Source organism: Vombatus ursinus, unplaced genomic scaffold (genome assembly GCF_900497805.2).
Source record: "Vombatus ursinus unplaced genomic scaffold, bare-nosed wombat genome assembly UNPS02014826.1, whole genome shotgun sequence".
NCBI classification, from domain to species: domain Eukaryota; kingdom Metazoa; phylum Chordata; class Mammalia; order Diprotodontia; family Vombatidae; genus Vombatus; species Vombatus ursinus.
Genome location: NW_020954604.1, coordinates 10809588 through 10831845, shown reverse-complemented (window position 1 = coordinate 10831845; position 22258 = coordinate 10809588). Strand labels below are relative to the sequence as shown.

At 44.6% G+C, this 22258-nt stretch overlaps 1 protein-coding gene and 1 pseudogene across 2 annotated transcripts in view; one reads left to right on the top strand and one right to left on the bottom strand.

Annotated features, from left to right (window-relative positions):
- ABCC10 (ATP binding cassette subfamily C member 10) overlaps nucleotides 1-22258 on the top strand; it is a 34193-nt gene that overhangs the window by 5781 nt on the left and 6154 nt on the right. The window contains exons 4-14 of one of the 2 annotated variants that reach the window (XM_027838398.1): nucleotides 274-501; nucleotides 2218-2374; nucleotides 3112-3221; nucleotides 3847-3926; nucleotides 5501-5672; nucleotides 7423-7521; nucleotides 8032-8221; nucleotides 17883-17960; nucleotides 18149-18340; nucleotides 20898-21048; nucleotides 21217-21406. In XM_027838398.1, the coding sequence (XP_027694199.1) occupies nucleotides 274-501; nucleotides 2218-2374; nucleotides 3112-3221; nucleotides 3847-3926; nucleotides 5501-5672; nucleotides 7423-7521; nucleotides 8032-8221; nucleotides 17883-17960; nucleotides 18149-18340; nucleotides 20898-21048; nucleotides 21217-21406 (1647 nt within the window). Of the gene's footprint in view, nucleotides 1-273; nucleotides 502-2217; nucleotides 2375-3111; nucleotides 3222-3846; nucleotides 3927-5500; nucleotides 5673-7422; nucleotides 7522-8031; nucleotides 8222-17882; nucleotides 17961-18145; nucleotides 18341-20897; nucleotides 21049-21216; nucleotides 21407-22258 lie in introns of both variants that reach the window. The other variant, XM_027838397.1, reaches the window with a different exon arrangement.
- Nucleotides 14961-15282, bottom strand: LOC114025066 (annotated as a pseudogene).

Sequence of the window (22258 nt, the reverse complement as noted above, 5' to 3'; positions counted from 1 at the left end):
TCTTCAGAGTGAGTGCCTTCTTCTCATGACAGTTGTGAATGTCTGTACTCTCTGGCCAAACTTCTTTGGCTTCCAAGTGCTCCATTAGCCCATGCCCACTTTATCCATGCTCATTGGCCTTTTTGTGGGATATAGTGTGCCTTCTGGAAGCTCTGAGTACCATCTGAACCCTGTACCAGAGTAGTTTCTAGTCTCCCCCTCTCCTTCCTCCCTCATTTGGATGCCTCCTGACCTTTTATGTGTCCTATGACCCCATCTCCATCCCTTCTCCAGCTCATGACAGAATTGCTCTGTGGCATTCGAGTCATCAAGTTCTGTGGGTGGGAGCAAACTCTTGGCTCTCGAGTGCAGAAACACCGTGCCCAAGAACTTCAGCAGCTCCGTGTCATCAAGTACCTGGATGCAGCCTGCGTGTACCTGTGGGCTGCATTACCCGTTGTCATCTCCATTGTCATCTTTATCACCTATGTCCTCATGGGCCACCAGCTTACTGCTACCAAGGTGAGGGTCTGGGCGTTGGAGGACCCAGCATTGAAGGGAGAAGTGTGATGGGGAGCTATGGTCAATGGGAAAATGGCAGGGTCCTATATAAGGTGTTAAGTGTGAGTGAAGGTCAAGGTTCAGGAGATGCCAGGGAGTAGGGTTTGGGGACTGTGGAGAAGGATCCTGAAGTGACCCTTCTATGGTACCCATCTTATATATTAGCTAATTGACAAAGCAGTTCCCCTGGGTGATCAATTAAATTCCCTGAACCTCAGTTTCTTAATAATTATAATAACAACTAGAGAAGGAAATGGCAAACCACTCCAGTATCTTTGCCAAGAAAACCCCAAATGGGCTCACGAAGAGTCAGACACGACTGAAATATCTGAACAACAGGTTGTTGTTATTATTATTATTATTAATGCTTATTAATAACAATCCTTTATCAATTATTATTATTAGTTATTACAAATAACTAGCATTTATATAGTACCTACCATGCACCAAATACTGTTCTAAGTTCTTTATAAATATTATCTTGTTTGATCTTCACAACAACCCTATGGGGTAGGTGCTATTATTATCCCTAATTTACAGTTGAGGAAACTGAACCAGGTAGGGGTTAAGTGACTTGCACTTAATAGTATTTTTTTTTCCAATTATACATAAAGATAGTTTTCAACATTCATTTTTGTAAGATTTTGAGTTCCAAATTTTTCTACCTCCCTTCCTTCCTTCCTTCTCCTCTATCCAAGATAGCAAGCAATCTGATATAGGTTATACATGTACAATCATGTTAAATGGAGTGACTTGCCTAAGGTCATCCAGCTAGTAAGTGTCTGGGGCTGGATTTGAACTCAAGTCTTCCTGACACCAAACCCAGCACTCTATACACTGTATCACCTAAATTGAAAGTATTGAATCAACAAATGAATGAGCATTTATTAAATACTTACTGTGTACCAAGCATTGTGATAAAGATTCAGATATAAAAAATAAAGACAGTTTCCGCCCTCGGAGCTTATATTCAAAAGGAGGAGATACTATGAAAGGGAGTATGTTGGCCAGGGAAGGGGAATTCGGTTCTGAAACTTTTGGGATGAGAAGTATGGCCTTAAAGGAGTAGATTGACACATTCCTTTCTAGGAAGAATGGAAGATTAGATTTGATCATGGGCTCATGATTCCAGAAAAGGGGGGGAGGGGAGAGGAGAAGAGAAGCAATCACCAATCAAGAGAGGTCCAGGGCAGCTAGGTGGCAAAGGAAGATAAAGCATGGCTCTGAAGTCAGGAGGACCTGAGTTCAGATACAGCCTCAGACACTTACTAGCTGCGTGACCCTGGGCAAGTTACTTAACCCTCATTGCCTAAAAATAATGGGAGAGACAAAGTAGGGTCTCCAAGAGCTCCAGTTTCTCCAGGATAGGAAAGCCTGTGGCTCGATCACAGAAGACTCAGGACCAGATGATTGCTAAGGATCCTTACGTCTTTGATATTCTCTGATTCTGTGACCTGGATACCTCAAGAGAATTGACCTAGTCTTCCTCAAATTTTTAGGATTAGGGGCAACTCCTGCTCCGATGGTTAGTCAAGACCCTCTTGGAGTCACTGTTGAGTAGGTCCCTTCCTTATTCTCCTTTACCACCCACAATACTTTATAATCAGAGAGGGTTTCACTGTAGAGGTTTGACCCTGGACTGCAGGTGACACTGCCTCTTGTCCTTTTCTCTCCAAGGTATTCACAGCATTGGCACTGGTCAGCATGCTCATCCTCCCCCTCAACAATTTCCCCTGGGTAGTCAATGGGCTTCTGGAGGCCAAGGTGTCTCTGGAGCGCCTACAGCGCTTCCTGGACCTCCCAGACCATGATCCTCAGGCCTACTACAGTCCAGGTATTGTGGAGAAGAGGACAGTAGGGTATGGGGTGAGGAGAGAGTAGTACCTGGTACCAGGCAATGGGGCTGGCAGCTGCTGAGAAAACACAAAATTTGATTACCCCTGGGAATTTGGGGTTGAAGCTGGTTGGGGTAAGAGGTGCCATTCCTCCGCCAAGAGATGGCTATGGCACCTGCTGGCTTCATCCTAGTCTCAGATTTGTAATTGTGGAGTGGTCAATGAAAGGGGAAACAGCAATTGACTTAAGAGTCAGGAGACCTGGGTCTGCTCTGAAACCTTGCCATTGACTCCAGGCCTGTTTTCCCATCTGTAAAAATGGGAATCAATTCCTACATCATCTTGTTAGAATCAAATAAGGTAAGAAATATGAAAGTACTTTAAAGACTATAAAGTACTATATGAACATAAGCAGTTATGCTGGGAACCTGGGGGAATGGGGTAAGAATGCTGGCTAGATCTGGCGGGTCATTTAGGCAGTACAGAGCTGACCCCCATGTATCAGGGCACATGAGGCAGAGGAGTCACTTGCAACTGACCTACTTTCTTTGCATCCTCCTTTTCTCATCCCTACTCCTAGAGTGACGGTGAGTAGGAGGCTACAAACAGGGTTTAGTGCAGGGGTGGGGAACTTGTGGCCTTGAGGCCTCAGGTTCCCCACCCCTCGTTTAGTGTCAGGCAAATTATCTGTGGATGGGGAACCTAACTCAAGTAACAGCCTTTCTTTTCCCTTCAGATCCTCCCACAGAACCCCTAACAGTGCTGGAGCTCCATGAAGCCATGTTTTCCTGGCACCCCATTGGAACAGGCCTGGATACCTTCATCACTCACCTTGAAGTGAAGAAGGTCAGTGAGTCAGCTCCTTGTCCTAGCTTCCCCTGAGCAGAAATCTCCAGACTGAACACTGATAATTCCCAATTTTGTTGAGAGTGGAGGAAAGAAGAATGGTTCTTGGGGCAGCTAAATGGAGCAGTGGTTAGAGCACTGGCCCTGGAGTCAGGAGGACCTGAGTTCAAATCTGGCCTCAGACCCGTAACACTCACTAGCTGTGTGACTCTGGGCAAGTCACTTAACCCCAATTGCCTAACCCCTCCAGCAAAAAAAATTATTCTTATCCTCAGAAACAGAACTTGATGATTTTCCAGGTTGCAGACTTCAGGTTATTCCCAGTCTGATCAAGGAGACAGAGGAAATAGGGTTGAGGGCTTCTAGTTGAATGGAAAAGACAGGACAGAGTTATAGACATAGAAATAGAAAAATAAGGCCAGAACTAATGAAAGCCAGGTAGCTCTAAAGATATGGTCTTTATAAATGCTCATCTATTTTCCTGGAAGACTTCGAGGGATATGATTGATGTTATTTTACTGAAATAGCGTAGCAGGTAGAGGGGATACCGTTCTGGGAGGGGGCAAGGCAGGCTACCCTGCTGTAGCTGCCATGCTTGCTAGTCACTGATGGACATTTCTTTCAGGGTTCGCTGGTGGGCATTGTGGGGAAGGTGGGCTGTGGCAAGAGCTCTCTCCTGGCGGCTGTCTCTGGGGAGCTCCACAGGTAACCCCCCCAGAACCCCAGATGCCTGTCCCCCAACCCAGTGCCAGGCTCCAGCTCTTCTTCCTTCACTGTCCTCTCCACTCCCCTCACTCTCCCCACTTAACTCCTCCATCCTGCTGCCCATTGGTATCAGGTGGGAGTTAGGGAAAGGGGAGGGGGAAGATGAGAGATGGGAGTATAAGATGTGGAGAAAGGTCGGGAGAACCGCAGATAGGCCCAGGTTCTCTTCCCTTTCTCTTCCCACATTCCCTTGGGCAAGACACTCATTATCCCATTTAAAGTTAAATTAAATTGTGGGTGGGAAAGTGTTTTAGAAATGGAAATGTAGGGGAAGGATTGTTTACAGTATTGTTGCTATTTTCTAAGCTCTCACTGTGGAGAAAGGGGCTATTGGAGGATATAAAATGAGAAAGGATTTTTCTCTGACCTTATCAGAGGATATATAATAGAGTTAGCTAGAAACTGACAAATGCTCAAAATGTAAAGTTAGATGCATATAAATGATGTCTGGATCACCCTCCATTAAAAAAAAAATGCAACCTATAGATATGAAGATAACACCCCCAGGCTGGTTGGGTACTTGTATTCATCTTTTTATTCTGTGGGAGGATGAGTTAAAAAGATTCCAATTCAATGAATGTTTATTTCGTAAGTACTTATCTGTATTAGATGCAAAGTCATATTACAGCCAGACTATCCAGAGTCATCTTCTGCTGGTTCTCTGCTTTCACATGGTAGCAAGTGGTAGTTAGGGCCAAGTCTATGGTCAGGGAGCAGTTTTTTCCTATGTGTGCAAAGCTAACTGACTAAGCCAGAACCCACTATCCAGGCATTATTTGTGTTACCTTCTAACCAGCCATCCTGTGGGTCATTATAGCCACTGATATAGGGAAGGGAATAAACATTTATAGTGCCCCGACTGTGTGCCAGGCGCTGGGCTAATGCTCTTTTTTCAAATAATGTTATTTTACAAATATCTCATTTGATCCTCACAATAACCTGTAGGGTATGTGCTATTATTATTCCCATTTTATAGTTGAGGAAACTGAGGCAAATAGAGATTTAGTGATTTGCCCGTGGTCACACAGCTAAGTGTCTGAAGCCATATTTGAACTCAGGTGCTCTATCCATTGCCTCACCAGCTGCCTCTGATATAAGGAACTGACATATATCTAGATAGAAGGCAGTGTGATCCAGTGGGGAAGGTGCTGAATTAGGAGTCTGAGGACTTGGGGCTTGAATTTCAGCTCTACCACTGTCCTGTGTGACCTTGGGCAAGACATTCCAGGAAAATCTTCTTAGAAGACAAGGATTTGGGACAGCTAGGTAGCCCTCTAGGTAGAGCACTTGCCCTGGAGTCAGAAGGAACCTAAATTTAAATCCAGCCTCAGACCCTTACAAGCTGTGTGACTCTGGGCAAGTCACTTAACCCAGATTTTCTCCCAAAAAGAGAGGAAAAAAAAAAGGATTTAGAATTGGAGTTTGGACTAGTATGGTAGGACCCTGAAGGGAGCAGTTATTCATGTTTCATTATTCCCCCGCCACCCACCACACCCACCCTTGACTTCCTGCAGGTTAAGTGGTCAGATCTCAATAGCTGGGCGGTGTGAAGGCTTTGGTCTGGCCACCCAGGAACCTTGGATCCAGTTTGCCACCATTCGAGACAACATCCTCTTTGGGAAGGCATTCGATGCTCATCTCTATTGGAAGGTGTTGGAGGCCTGTGCCCTCCACGATGACCTTGCTGTGAGTGCCCTCAACCCCTAATGACTTTCTTTCTTCTCTAGGAAGGGACTCCCCCAGCCCCATCCCTTTCCCTGAAAGTACTCCCACCAGACTCACCATGGGGCCCAGGGAAGTAAGGTGGGCATTGGGGTGCCTCATGTACCACAGCATGAGTATTTCTGGCACCATGATGCTACAGACCCTCAGGGAGTTCTGCTCCACTTTCTTGACTGTTCTTCTAGGGACACTCACTTCAGATGAGGCTAGGAAGTGCCAGGGCCTCCCTAGGGAGGTGGGGCCAAGCTCTTAGGATTTTTCTGGGATGGAGGGAGAGGAGAAGGATTAATTCCAGAACTCTTCCATGACCCTCCCCTCGTCACCTTGTTATGTCCCCAGGAGCTCTAGGCCTGCTATCCTTATCACCCTGCCTGAAAGCTCTCTAGGGCTGGAGGCAGTAGGATGGCTCGAGCTTGAGGATGGCTTGAGCTTGTGCCCATTCCCATTGGTGCAAGTGCTTTGACCACAGGGTATCCCATGCCTGGGGCACAGGTTCTGTTGGCCCTGTGACCTGGGACAAATCACTTTACATGTGTTGATCTGCATTGGTACCAGTGAAGTTATAGATCCAGTCTAAAAAACCAAAAAACACAGGCTTTATAGTCAGAGGACCTGATGTCAAATCTCACCTCTAACTACAAATATTATCTCCATTTCACAAATGAGTATTGTTGTTGTTCATCCTTTGTTTTCGAAGAGGACCAATGACATCATGGGTTATGTCTTGACTTGTGCATGAATTGGATTTAAGTGAGGCAGAGCCACGCACAGTCGTCAGCCTCACTCTTCCTGAGTCATCGAAGTCCAGTGGCAAGACAAAGATGACTGCTGATGGCCTGGAAAACCTTGGGTGTCTTCAGTGTCTGACCAAGCTCTAAGCCCTCCACAGTGCCTGCTCTGGCCATCTTTGTGGCCATTGGAATAAATTGTTCTAATCTGCCCATTTGGCCAAGGGAGGTCATCACATGCTTGGGGTAGACACCCTGCTAACTAACCAACAGATTTGAGGCCCCTTGGTTACCCTCCAAATGGTTTAGCCCATCTACGAAGACGGTTTACTTCATATGGCTGCTGCACGTGCTGCAGCTTCTTGGAGTCACAGGTGAGAGGTGGGTGGCAGGTGGACACCAAAAGTGGATGAGCAGCCTTGAAAAGGGCTCGGCAAACCCTCCTGGGGTGTTCAGGGAAGACTAGCACAAGTGAGTAACTGGAGGCTTAGAAAAGTTATGACTTTCCTATAGCTGTGTAAACAGCTTGTAAGTAATCAGAAGTAGGATTCTAGCATAGAAGACCTGTGGAATTTCCTGACCTGTGGAATAAAGCAGTTTACACTTCTATGGAACACTTTTAATGTTTACAAAGCATCTTTCACGTGGGATATATCTCCTTTGATCCTAATGACAGCTGTGTGAGCTAGGCAGGTATTGATCCCATGGATACTTGCGTGGATCTCTCACCTCATCATTGTGGGCACACCTTCTACCAGGGCAAATCTTAGCACATCCATATCTTCTTATCTCATGTGCTTTTCTTTCATAGCTTTCTATTCATCCTCCATAAAGAATATTTTCTGTTCATCTTACAAATAAGGAAACTGAAAATTTTCAGTGATTTGCCCAAGGTCACACAAAACAAGATCTGAGACTGAAATTGAGGTCTTATAACTCCAAATCTGTTGTTATTTTTGTACTCCTTCATGCTGCTATGCCAACAGATCCTGCCTGATGGAGACCAGACAGAAGTGGGAGAGAAAGGTGTGACTCTCAGTGGTGGACAGAGGGCCCGCATTGCCCTTGCTCGAGCTGTCTACCAGGTAAGAAGAGGACAGGAGAAGGTTGAGGTTTGGGAGGGTGTTGATAGGCTTAAGAGGGACTGACAGACTGAGGCTGACAGAAGGGAGATCTGCATTGCCATCCAATTCCTCTCTCCTTCCCTTCTTATCACCCAACCCTCTCCTACTGTCCATTTTCTTTTACCTTTTGCAGCTGAATGGTGGCCCAGTGTCTGGCACATAGTAGGCACTTAATAAATCACAACCACATTGAATCAGACATTTTATATGGTTGGGAGGAGGTTTCCTAGACCCAGCAAAAGCTGAGTGCTGGCCCTAGGTCACTTGGCTCCCCTTGACCATAAGGAGATCTTCTCAAGTCTGACTTCTCTTTCTTACTGCATTAGTGGTCCTTGTTCCCCTCAGTCTTTCTGGGGATAGGTCCCCTGGGAGGTTCTCAGAGGCTTTGTCTTTTGAGTCATTACCAGCCCCCTGGCTCCACACATGGCCTCTGCCTTCAGTTGGTAGCTCCTCTTACCGTTCTTTCCCCAGGAGAACAAGCTCTACCTCCTGGATGATCCCCTGGCTGCTGTGGATGCTGATGTGGCCAACCACTTGCTGCAGAAGTGTATTCTAGGCATCCTGGGACACACCACCCGGCTGCTCTGCACCCACCGAACAGAATACCTGGAGCAGGCTGATGTTGTGCTGTTGCTCGAGGGTGGGCGCATCATCCAAGCAGGTACCCTTGGCATTGGGGGCAGATGAGGCCAGGGGTGGGTAGCTACTGAGTATCAGCTTTCCTATCGTGCTGGAATTCAATTTACCTAGTATCTCATGACTACCTATTCTGTGCAAGGCATTGAGGATAAAAAGACAAAAATTTTTAAAATAGTTCCTTACTTTCTTTGTTGTTGTTTAGTCATTTTTCAGTTGTATCTGACTTTTCATGACCCCATTTGGGATTTTCGTGGCAAAGATAGTGAAGTGGTTTGCCATTTCCTTTCCACCTCGTTTTATAGATGAGGAGACTGAGTGACTTTCCCAGGATCACACAGCTAGTGAGGCCACATTTGAACTCAGGAAGATGAGTCTTTTTGACTCCTGGCCCAGCACTCTCTCCACTGCATCACCTAGCTGCCCACCTATTTGCCTTCTAGGAACATGTAAACAGATGAGCAAATACAGAATAATTTAAGGAGGGAGAGAATACTAATGACTAAGGTGAAAAGGGATAGCTTCATGGAAGGAGTAATGCCTAAGTGTCTTTAAAGGAAGATGAGGCATTAAGAGGTCAGAGGGGAGGTGAGATGTCCAGATATGGGGACAGTGCGTACAAAGGCACCCAGATGGGATGGAATGCTGAGGCCAGGGAACAGTGAATAGACTGATGCCATTGGGAGGTAGAGTGTATGAAGGGGATTGATGTCCAAAAAGGAAGGTTGCAGTCAGATTATAAAGGTCTTCAGATGCCAGGCTGAGGAGTTTGTTTGATCTTAGAGGCAGCCAAGGTCTGGAGCAGATGAGTAATGTGGTCAGATGGGTGCTTTAGGAAGATGATATGGGCAGCTGTGTGCAGGCTGGATCGGAGAGGGGAAGGACCAGAAGCAGGGAGACCAGTCAGGAAGCTGCTGCAGTAGACTAAGTGAGAAGTGATGAGGGTCTAAAGTTTAGACTCTCAACTATGATAATGGCTGTGTCAGTGGTGGTGAAGGGACAGAAGTGAGTGTTATTGTGGAGGTAGAAACAAGAAAAAATTTGACAATTTACTGGCTATGAGGGAAGGAGGGGAGGGAGGGAAGGATGAAGGAAAGGAAGGAAGGAGGGAGGGGGAAAAGGAAGAAAGGAAAGAATGAAGGAAAGAGAGAAAGGAAAGAAGGAACCATTTGTTAAGCACCTACTATGTGCCAGGCACTGTGCTAAGTGCTTTACCAATATTATCTCATGTGATCCTCAAAACAACCCAATGAGGTGGTGCTATTAATTTCTCTGTTTTACAGTTGAGGAAACCAAGACAGAGGCTAACTGACTTGGCCAGGGTCACACAGCTAGTAAGTGTCTGAGACAAAATTTGAACTTAAGTCTTCCTGACTCTAGGTCCAGAATTCTATCCACTGTACCACCTAGTTGCCTCAAGAGGTGAAATGACTTTGAGTTTGGGAACCTAGGTAACCAGAACACTTGTGCAACCTTCAACATGAGTAGGAAAGCTTGGAGAAAGGATAGGTTTAATGGGGATAATAATGAGTTCTATTCTGAAAATAATGAGTTTGAGCTGCTTATGAAACATTCAGATAAAGCTATCCATCAAGTAATTGGTGCTGTGAGACTAAAATTCAAAGAGAAACTAGGGCTGAATATATGCATTTGGGAGTCATCTGTGTAGAAATGATAATTGAATCCATGGGAGATAAGATCACTGAGAGTATAAAGAGGGGAGAGAAGAGCCTTGGGGGATGCCCAAAGCTGGATAAGGATCCAGCAGAGAAAACTGAGAAGGAGCTGTCCAGCAGGCAGGAGGAGAACCAGGAGTGTCACAAAAGCTAAGGGAAGAAATCTTCAGGAAGGAGGGGAATGAGATCCATAGTGTCAAAAATTGCTGAGAGCTTATTATGAATATTGTTATAATCATAACTGACATTTTTATGGCAGTTACTATGTGCCAGGCATTGGGCTAAGGACTTTAAAATTATCTCATTTGATTTTCGAAACAGCCTTGTGAGGGTTGGTTCTCATCATCATCATTTAGCCTGTGGAAGAGAACCCTTATGGTGGGGCACAGGGATAAGACAGTTTTGTGCAAGTCTTTAAAGGGCTGTCATTTGGAGTCACGATTAGATGTGCTGTCTTTCTGGTCCTAAAGGGGAGATGATGGGGACATTTAGGGAAACAGGCAGACAGTGGCTGAGTGACTTGCCCATTAAGTGTTTGAAATTAGATTTGAACTCAGGTTTTCCTGACTGCAGGCCTGGTGCTCTATTCATTGCACCACCAGCTGCCCCAAGAAGGATCAAAGACTGATCAAGAAGGATAAGGATTAAGGAAGGCTAGCAATGAAGAGACTGTTGGTAACCTTGAGTGATGACTGGTACTCTAAAAATTAGGGCATCTGGACTCTGGTCCTAGCTTTGCCACCAGAATTGCCTGGGTGACTGGGCAAGTCATTACCCCTTTGGGGATTTCTGCTTCTCCTCCTGTATTATATAATGTATAGAATCATTCCTAGGTTCTGAGGACTGGTATGAGTATGAAATGAAAGGATAGATGGGAAAAGTACAAGAATCAGTGAAATATGTGAATAGAATTTTTTTAGGAGAAGGGGAGATAGCTTTGGGACTTGTGGATCTGATTACCTCATGGGGCCTTCGGGAGAGCTCAGAGTTGAGTGAGATTTCTCATAAAATGGTTTAGAGAAAATGGTTTTGAGGATAGGTTTAAGAAATTATGAGATATATATAATTGATATCATATTGCTTGCCTTCTCAAGGGGTGGGGGAAGCATAGGAGGGAGGGAGAGAATTTGAAACTCAAACTTTAAAAAAAATGTTAAAAATGTTTTAATTGTAATTGGGAAATATTTAATGAAATAAATAAAAATATATTTTAAAAAAAAAGAGAAATTACAGGACACAACATGGCTTAGTTACAATAATGAATCCTATACTTGGAGTCAAGAGTGTGTTGTTTTTGTTCAATTGTTCAGTCACGTCTGACCCTTCTTGACCCTGTGGGCCATATTGTCCATGGGGTTTTCTTGACAAAGATACTGAAGTGGTTTGCCATTTCCTTCTCCAGTGGATTAAGGCAAACCGAGGTTAAGTGACTTGCCCAGGGTCACATAGAAAGTAAGTGTCTGAGGCTGGATTTGAACTCAGGTCTTACTGACTCCAGACCAAGCACTCTAACCACTGAGCCAAAGCTAGCTGACTCGCCTCAGGAACACCTGGGTCCAAATCCCACTTCTGACACTTACTACCTGAGCAAGCATTGGCAAATCATTTAACCCTTCTGAGCCTGTTACTTCATCTTAAAATAGGGATAACAATACTTGTAGCAGTTGTTCTGAAAAAGATCTGGGGGTGTTACTGGTCTGCAAGCTCAATATGAGTCAACAGTATGATACAGAAGCCTAAAAAGGTAATACAATTATCCCTTCAATATTGAGGGGCTAAGTGCACGGTGCCCCCATGATCTGGAAAATCCATGTAAAATTTTTTTGGCTTTCCCTTCATATCAGAGAAGAAGTCTGAATTTTTTTCTTTTTCTTTAGTGGGGTGTTTACAGTACTTTTTATTATAAAATTTAGGGTGATATTATACAATACTATACATATATTTTATGCATTTCTGAGTTTCTAAAGTTTTTCTGTGTCATCTGCTGGCCTTTGAATGTCATCTCCAGCTTCTGCAAAGCTCCCAAAAAATTCCTATTTAATTTCTTATGTCGACCTGCTATATATCGAAACTGCTATGGGGAAAGTCATGATGTGGAAGGGATAACTGTACATTCTTAGGTTCCGTTAAGAAGGACGTTAGCTTTCAAGAATAGGACGGTAATAGTCCTACTGGGCATCTAGGCGGCACAGTGGGCAGAGTGCTAGTCCTGGAGTTAAGAATTCCTGAGTTCAGATCTGACCTGGAACACTTTCTAGCTGTGTGATCCTGGGCAGGTCACTCAATCACTGTCTGCCTCAGTTTCCTCCGTTCTAAAATGGGGATGTGAATAATAGCACCTGTCTCCCTGGGTTGTTGTGAGAACCAGATGAGATAATATTTGTAAAGTATTTATCACAGTGCCTGGCACATAGTAGGCGCTATATAATTGTTTATTCTCTTCCTCTCCCTTCCCCTTATTGTACTCTGCCCTTGTCATTTCGGGTATTCAGGTCTGAGGACCTGGGTTTAAGGAGGACATTGATAAACTGGAGAGAGTCCAGAGGAGGGCAGCATGGATGGTGAAGGTCCTTGCATCCATATCATATGAGTACTGGCTGAAGGAGCTGGGTGTGTTTAGTCCTTGAGGTGGGACACGGGGATAAGCCAGGTTTGTTCAAGTCTTTGAAGGGCTGTCATTTGGAGTCAGGATTAGATGTGCTCTGTTTGGTCCTAAAGGGGAGAACCAGGAGAAATGGGGGGAAGATGCCAAGAGGCAGATCTGAGCTTCACCTCAGGAAAAGCTTCCTAAAAATTAGAGCCTCCTTAAAGAAAGAAAAAAGCGCCACGCCCTGCCTGAGGAGGTGAGCACTTGTTGGGGAGGTTATAATGGGGGTTCCTTTGGTATGCGACCTGGACTAGATTCCCACTCTCACTTTCTGTGATCTCTCCCAGCTTGGTCATGAGGTCCAAATGAGACCATCCAGAGCACTTCACCAACCTTAAAGCCCTGGATCAGCTATTGGGATTATTTTTTGGTTACTACATTATTATTTTTATCATCATCATCTATCAGTCAACAAGCAGTTATTTTTTTTAATTTTTTTTTTTTTTAGGCAATTGGGGTTAAGTGAATTGCCCAGGGTCACACGGCTACTAAGTGTGAAGTGTTTGGTCTGACGCTGGATTTGAACTCAGGTCCTCCTGACTTAAGGGCCAGTACTCTATCCACTGCACCACCTAGCTGCCCCCTCAACAGGCATTTATTAAGCACCTGGTATGAACTGAGAAACATAAAGACAAAAATGAAGCAGTCCCTGCCTCTAGGGAGTTTACAATCCATCTTGAAGAAGAATGCGTAATTGGGGTGTACTTTATATAGTAATCATCATGTCTCTGAAGGAATATTTAATTGAACAAATATTTCTTGAAACTGAGGTGGCTCAGTGGACAGCGCATTGGGCTTGGAGTCAGGAAGATTTGAGTCCAGATCTGGCCTCAGACACTTCCTAGCTCTGTGGCCCTGGGAGAATCACTTAATCAGTTTGCTTCAGTTTTTTCATTTATAAAATGGGGATAATCATAGCACTTCCCTCCCAGGGCTGATATAAGGGTCAAATGAGATGATAAATGCAAAGTGCTTAGCACAGTGTATGGCACATAGTATTGATATTAGTCAGTCGTTTTTCAGTCATGTCCAAGTCTTTGTGACTACATTTGGGGTTTTCTTGGCAAAGGAAAATGGAGTGGTTTTCCACTTCCTTCTCCAGCTCATTTTACAGGTGAGGAAATTGAGGCAAATAGGGTTAAGTGACTCACCCAGGGTCACACAGCTAGGGAGTATCTGAGGCCAGATTTGAACTCAGGAAGATGAGTCTTCCTGACTCCAGACCCGCTGCTCTATCCACTGTGCCACCTAGTTGCCAATGGTAAGCACTATATAAATGTTAGTTAGCTGTGTTGTTGTTGTTGTTGTTGAGTCTTGTCTCTTTGTGACCCCATGGACCATAGCACACCAGACCCTTCAGTCCTGCACTATCTTCTGAAGTCTCTCCAAGCTCATTTTCATTTGCTTCCATGCCACTATCTATCCATCTTATCCTCTGCCATCCTCTTTTCCTTTTGCCTTCAATCTTCCCAAAATAAGGGTCTTTTCCATTGAGCCCAATCTTCTCATTATGTGGCCAAAGGATCTAAGCTTCAGCTTCAGTATCTGTCATTTCAATGAAGAGTGTCAATTAATTTCTTTAAGTATTGACTGATTTGATCTCCTTGCTGTCCAAGGAACTCTCAAAAGTCTTCTCCAGTGCCACAATTCAAAACTGTCAGTACTACAGCGCTCAGCTTTCCTTATATAGTCCAACTCTCACAGCCATACATTACTCCTGGAAAAACCATAGCTGAGACTATTTATATTTTTATCATATTTATAAAGTGCTTTGAAAATCTCAAAGTATTCTATAAATGTTGGCTATTATTATTATTTTTTTAATGAGCACTTAACGTGGGTGAGATACTGTGCATGCTACAGGGAATACAGAGATAAGTAAGACACAATCCCTGCCCTTAGGAACCTAATAGCTGTTTAAGACATATGTAAAGATCAGTGGTATAAAGCAGAATGTGATAAATGCCATAAGCAAGGAACGAAATACCATAATCAAGATACAGAGTTTAGAGAAGGAAAAGTTCACTTCCAACTTGTGGAGATTAGGGAAGACTTTCCATTCTCTTGAGATCAGGAAAAATCAGATTTTTTTTTGGGTGGGGACTGTAATCAAAGGTTTAGTGACTTGCACAGGGTCACACAGCTACTAAATATCCAAGGCTGGATTTGAACTCAAGTCCTTCTGACTCCAGGCCTGGGGCTCTATCCATTGCACCATCTAGCTGCCTCTGAAATCAGAACTCTTGTGTGCATGTCCTAACCTCTTCAGTAAAATGTAAGTTCCTGGAGAGCAGCAGCGTTTCATTTGGGGTTTTTTGTCTCTAGTGCCTTATGTGGAATAGGTACTTGGTAAATGTTTATTGAGTTAAACTGAATTGAAACTTTTTTTTTTATTTGTCAAATCTTTATTGGGTAAGTGGGAAAGGTTGGCAGGGTCTGACTTAGTCCTTCTTGGCATCAGCCTTCCTCATAGCAGCTAGGACATTGCTGAGCTCCTCTCTCTTCCTCTTGGCCCAGATATGAGTTCCCACCCTTTTTTGATGAACTTAAGGGCTCCCTTATCCTTGGAGACCTTTAACAATTCCATGGCCAGGCTCTCATAGGGGCAAATCCACACACCTCCTGGATCATATCTCTCACAAACTTGGCGTGTTTGGTGTAGCGCCCACGGCGGTGGCAGTGTCACGGCTTCAAAACGTTTTTGGTAACTTTGTGGCCCTTGTTGAGGCCTACGGCCATGGGGTATTGGATGGCCATGGCTGTGGCACTACTGTAGCCCCAGTGGTAGTGACAGCAGAAGGACGGAGAGAGCATTGAGCTCTCTGAATTGAAACTCTTTAACCTAGTGTTCAGAGCCCTCTGTCATCTGGTTCCAGCCTCATCACACATTCACCTCCATCACATTCTACATTCTGCATTCTATCCAAACTAGATTTTCTGAATGAATCCCTGGGCATTACCCATGCTTTCCTGCCTCTCTCTATTTTTGCTCACCTCAAAATCTCCTCCCCCCATATTTATGGCCGCTGACATCTGTCACATACGGAAGACCGTATTTGAATTTGGAGAAGTTACTCATTTTCCTTCCTCCTCCTTGTCCTCCCCAAGAGACATCCATTATAATAAAGACTAAGAAAGAATAAAAAGTTTTGATGTAAAATATTGAAAAAGTCTAATGTATGCAGTATTCCACACCCATAGCCACCCACCTTATTCTGCAAAGAAAGCAGGAGGGGAGATACTTTGTTATATATCTCTTCTCTGGGGCTCAACATGGTCATTGTAATTGTGAAGTGTTTGGTTTCTATTGTTTTGGTTCTTTCCTAGCTATTTGATTTTAAATTATTTATTTAGTATTTTATTTTTCCCCAATTACATGTAAAAACAATTTTTAACGTTCATTTTGAAAATTTTGAGTTCCAAATTCTCTACCTCCCTTCACCCCCACCCTCTTCATTGAGAAGGCAAACTGTTTGATATAGGTTATCCACGTGCAGTCATGCAAAACATAGTTCCACATTAGTCATGTTGTAAAAGAACACATAGACCAAAAAAAAAAAAGACCCAAGAAAAATAAAGACAGTTAAATAAAAGTATGCTTTGATCTATATTCAGGAACAGTTAATTCTTTCTCTGGAGATGGATAGCATTTTTTATCATAAGTCCTTCAGAGTTGTCTTGGATCATTGCATTTCTGAGAATAGCTAAGTCATTCACATGTGACCATCACACAGTATTGCTGTTACTGTGTATAATGTTTTTCTGGTTCTATTCACTTCACTTTGCATCAACTCATGTAAGTCTTTCCAGGTTTTACTGAGAGCATCATGTTAATCAATTCTTATAGCACAATAGTATTCAATTACAATCACATACCACAGCTTGTTCAGCCACTCCCCAATTGATGGGCAAACCGTCAATTTCCAATTCCTTGCCACCAGAAAAGAGCTGCTATAAATATTTTTGTACGTATAAGTCCTTTTTTTTTTTGTCTCTTTTGGGATACAGACGTAGTAGTGGTATTGCTGGGTCAAAAGGTATTCATGGTTTTATGGCCCTCTGGGCATAGTTCCAAATTGCTCTACAGAATAGATAGATCAGTTCACAATTCCACCAATAGTGCATTAATATCTCAATTTTCCCACGTCCCTTCCAACATTTGTCATTTTCCTTTTCTGTACTATTAGCCAATCTAATAGGTGTGAGGTAGTACCTCAGAATTGTTTTAATTTGCATTTCTCCAATCAGTAGTGTTTTAGAGCATTTTTTCATATGGCGATAGATTTTTCTATTGTTCTGTTGTTTGAGTTGGATTCATTGTGTATATTGATTTTATGCTTCTAATGACTTCACTTTGAGTCAGTTTATATAAGAATTCCCATACTTCTCTGTAGTCATCATAGTCATTGTTTCATATAGCTCAGTAATAATCATAATGGTGGTGATGATGATGGTGATGATGAAGATGATGATGATAATGGTGGTGATGGTGGTGGTGGTGGTGGTGGTGGTGGTGGTGGCTAGCATTTATATAATCCTTTAAAGTTTGCAAAGCTCTTTACACGTATTATTTCATTTGATCCTCACAACAACACTGAGAAGCAGGTGCAATTATCATCCTCATTTTACAGTTTAGGAAAACGAGGCAGGGATTAAGTGACTTGCCCAAGGTCATACAGCTAGGAAGTATCAAGGGCAGGGTTTAAGCTCAGGTCCTCCTCACTGACTCCAGATCCAATGTCCTATTCTCCATGTCACCTAGACACCTCATTTATGTACCACAACTTCTTGTTGTGCCCAGTGAATGGGCATCCACTTTGTTTGGCCTAGACTTTTAAGACTGTTCTTAGGACTGGGCTGGCCTGCCTGCCAGGGGCAGCTAGGTGGCACAGTAGATGGAGTGCTAGGCCTGGAGTCAGAAAGACCTGAATTCAGATCTAGTCTCAGACATTTACTAGCTGTGTGACCCTGGGCAAGTCACTTAGTTCTGTTTGCTTCAGTTTCCTCATCTGTAAAATGAGCTGGAGAAACAGATGGCAAACCACTCCAGTATATTTGCCAAGAAAATCCCAAATGTGGTCACAGAGAATCGAACACAACTAAAAAATGAACAACAACAAGGTCTCTAGAAGCAGTGAGATGAACTCAGTGACTCTGAAAGGCCCTGCCCAGCCCTAGGAGTCAAGGATGCCATGCAAGTTAGAACCAAGTTGGCAGCTGGATCAAGGGCTATTAGAGGGCACAAAAGGTTGAAGCACCATAAACGTTTTTTGAGTATCTGTTGTTTTAAACATGTGTAACAAAATGCTGTAACCCACTGGTAACTAGGACTAGTCTCTTCTGACCTCCATTCCATCCTCTAGGACCACCCTCTGAGATTCTGCCACTGGTCCAAGCTGCCCCCGATGCCCACTCTGAGGATGTACAGAAGACTGAGTCAGGTGTGCCTTTCCACAGTCACCCCTTATTTCCTTCCTTCTCTCTTTAACTCCCATACTCAATACTGCTGAGATTTTTAGACATTGGCCTAAATACTCATCCCCTTCTTTTCCCTTCTTCACGGTCATCCCCCTACCATAAGTCCTCCAAGTGTGACTCCCCATCTTCTCCTTGTACATCATTGTAGCAGCAGCCTTAGAGGCTTGGAAGCCAGAGAAAGAGAGTGAGGAGTCCAAGGAGGTGGGCCCAAACCCCAGCCGCCTGCTCCAGGAAGAAAGAAAGAAAGAAGGGGCCGTGGCCTTCCAGGTGTACCAGGCTTACTGGAAAGCTGTGGGTGGGGGTCTCTCCCTGGCCATCCTCTTCTTCTTGCTTCTCATGCAAGGTAAGAGCATATCTATGAACCCCCAGCTATCTTTATGATTTTGTCCCTCCCTTTGTCCATCATTCACACCACATGGGCTGGGCAGTCTCAGCTCTAGGATCCCCATGTACTGGGATGCTCACTCCCCTCCATGAGAGGCCTGTATACATGGAATTGCATTCTTTCTCTCTCTAGGGGCTCAAGGGAGTGACCATGGGTGACACACTTCTCTCTCTAGTCCAGGGCTTCTTTTTCCACTAGCCACACCTTCAGTGCTTCTTAAACTGTGGGTTTACTGTAGGTCACGACCCACAGTTTAAGAAGAGCTGCTTTCTTCCTCTGACCATTGGATTATTGGATTTAGAACTGAAAGGAGCCAATGAATGAATGAATAAGGATTTATTAAATGCAAACTGTGTGAAGGAATGAATGAAAAAGCATTTATTTGGCATTTACTATGTGGATACCAATAGAACACTGATTAGGAGAGACAACTCATAAAACTCTGAGCTGAAGCTCATAAGAAGTCCTATAGGGCTGAGCAGAACCAGGAGAACATTGTACACAGTAACAGTCACACTATGGGATGACTGACTTTGATAGACTTGGCTCTTCTCAGCAATGCAAGGATCTAAGACAACTCCAAAAGACTCATGATGGAAAATGCTCTCCACACCCAGAGAAAGAACTATGAAGTCTGAATGCAGGTAGAAGCACATTATTGGCTCTCCTTTTGCTTGGTTGTTTTGTTTTATTACTTCATTCTCGTGGTTCCTCCCATTAGTTCTAATTGTTCTTTACATCATGACTAATGGGAAAATATACTTAACATGAATGTATATATAGAGCCTATATCAGATTATATGCTGTCTGGGGCGGGGAGAGAAGGAGTGGAAGAGGGAGAAATTTAAAACTCAAAATCTTATAGAAGTGAATGTTGAAAACTACAAATAAATAAATTAAAAAAAAAAAAGAAGTCCTATAGGGACTAGAATAGAGCACTAGCCCTGGAGTCTGGAGGAACTGAGTTCAAATCTGATCTCAGACATTTCACACTTACTAGCTCCTTGACCCTGGCCAAGTCACTTAACCCCAATTAATTTGTCAAAAAAAGAAGAAGTCTTATAGGTGCAGTGGTAAGGGGAGGATGGCAAAGTCCTAGGGTCTTTCAGTTATGTCATTAGGTCAAATGATCCCAGGGCCTGGTATCTATTGGTCACAGAGGCAAGGCAGATGGTAAAGCTGGGAGGACTTTAGGAGGTAGTAGCAGGGCAGTCGGTAAGGCCTGGTGGTCTTCCCTCTCACCAGAAGGAATAAAGTTGGTGACTCCTATCTCTTCTGAGCCAATAGAGAACCTGATGGATTCTGAGCTGTTGACAGGGTGAGAAAGGGGAAGCAGGGTGCCTTCAGTGGTCACAAGTGTTCCCACATCTCAGGTAGACCTGGATTCTGGGACTGAGGGTGGAGGTGGAAGTGGGCAAAGATGCCCCTGTGATGGCAGGTCTTTCTACCTCATAGGCAACTAGGTAGCACAGTGAACAGAGTGTTGGGCCTGGAATCAGGAAGATCTGAGTTCAAATCCAGCCTTAGACACTTCCTAGCTATGTGACCCTGAGCAAGTCACTTCACCTCTGTCTGCCTCAGTTTCCCCATTATATTATTTATATATTTATGTATTAATTACATGCCACAATTATATATCATAACTAATATATTACATAGATATTATATTATTCATATATATTATTTGTAATAGTTATTATGGACAATAACACCCATCTCACAGGATTCTTGTGAGGATCAAATGAGATCATAATTGTAAAGCACTTAGCACAGTGCCTGGCACATAGTGGGCACTTAATAAAAGTTTTTTCCTTTCCTTCCACTTTCCTCTGTGCCAGCTGTGCCAAAATCTGCTTGGATTTGGAAAGCAGGTCATCTGTTCTAGTCTCCTCATTTCACAAATGAGGAAACTGAGGCCCAGAGAATTAAGTGACTTGTCAGAACTCATACAATAGTAGTCAGTGGCAGAGTCGGGAGTTAGTCTAACTCTAGGAATGCCCTTTCCATTACGCTCTAATGCCTCTCTGCCTGGAAGACAGGGATACTAATGCGTGCACTATCGCAGGGTTGCCAAGAGTTAAATGTTTGTATGACTTAAAGGACTACCAGAAAGTCAGTTATATTGCTATTCTGATTAGACTTTGTGGAAGAGAGAGGTGGTGTCCTTGGCCCTGAGCCCCAGCTCAGAGCCTTCTAGGGAGACAGGGAGGAAAGCCTTCCCAGGATTCAGCTTGCTGTCCAGGCCCTTGCTCTCCTAAGTCTTCCTCTTATTTCTTAAATTTGGGCCTGCTCCCTGCTTCCCCCAGAGTGGCACATAGGGTCACAGAGGAGGCACATCGTGGGTGAGGGGATGGGGAGGCAGGCCAATAGGATGGGGAGGGGCTGGAGGGGCCAATAGGATGGGTCGAGGAGGCTGAGAGGTGGTGAGGAGGGGTCTGGGGGAGGGGGAAGAGTGAAAGATGACAGGAAAATGCAAATGACAGTTCTTTCCCCTCTTTCCTTATTCTCTTCCCAGGGACGCGGAATGCTGCTGACTGGTGGCTCTCTCACTGGATTTCCCAGCTGAAAATAGCTGAGAATGGCTCCCAAGAGCTGGGCCACCTTGCCAGCCAAGCACCCTCGCTGCTGTCCCCACAGCTACTGCTCTTCTCCCCCGGAGGCCTCTTGTGAGTGGGCTGGGGGCCCAAAAAAACCGGAGTCACAGCTGGGTTCAGGGACCAAGCTTGGGAGCAGATCCTGATGGCTTCTCTGGGGTGTGGGTGTGTGGCCTGAGGTAGGGACTTGGCCCATGGATGACATGGTCGTGGATCCCACTTTCCCTTCCCTCTGTCCAGCACCCCCGTGTTACCATGGCCCAAAGCCACCCCAAATAGCTCCCTGGATGTGCAGTTCTACCTGACCGTATATGGGGCCATTGCCAGCGCCAACTCGATCTGCACCCTCCTGCGGGCGATCCTCTTTGCCACTGGCATCCTCCAGGCAGCGGCCACCCTGCATCAGCGCCTGCTGCACCGTGTCCTCAGGGTGAGTGAGTGGAGAGACCCTTTTGCCAGCCTTCCCTCAGTCCAAGGGGGCCATTGCTCCAGCTCTGCACTGCTTTGTCTGCCCAGCGTCCCTACCATGCCATTGCCAAAGTTCCTCTCCTCTCCTTGGGCTGCTTGGAGAGGGTTGTCCTTTGCAGTAAGACACTCACTCTTCTCCGTCACCTGGTGGCAGCATATTGTAATGGAACGGACAATAGATCTGGAACCCCGTGACCTGGGCTCCAGTTCTAGCTCAGACACTTGCCTAGTTACGGAGTCCCTTCATCATTTGGAGGGTAGGGAAGCCACACTGGTTCTTTCATCAGGGCCAGGTGCTCCTAGCGTGGGGATTTCCTTTTCTGATGCAGACCCTCAACTTCTCTGTGAGTCTTATGCTTAGAGAGGTGTCTGGGGGCCCTGAGGAGTTGTGACTTGCCTGTGATTGCAGATGTAGGATTTGAACCAAGATCTTTATGACTCAGAGGCATCAGTGTAGCCACTATATCACTCTGTTTCTGTAATAATAATAACTCATTTTATAGTGCATCAAGTTTTGCAAAATGCTTAATGTCCTGTGTGATCCTCATAACCCTGGCATAGGTGCTGTTATTATCACCCTCATTTTGCACATGGCGAAACTGAGGCTCAGAGAGTTGGCCTGACTTGCTGAAGGGTCACATAGCTAGAAAGGGTCTGAGGTGGTATTCAAACCCAGGCCTTCTGAGTCCACGGCTCTCACCACTAGGCAATGTGGCTTCTCAGTGAAACTTTCTGACCCTCAGGTCCTTCATCTGTAAAATGAGAATACTCATGTCTACACTACCAGCTTCACAGGGTGGTGAAGAAGGCACTT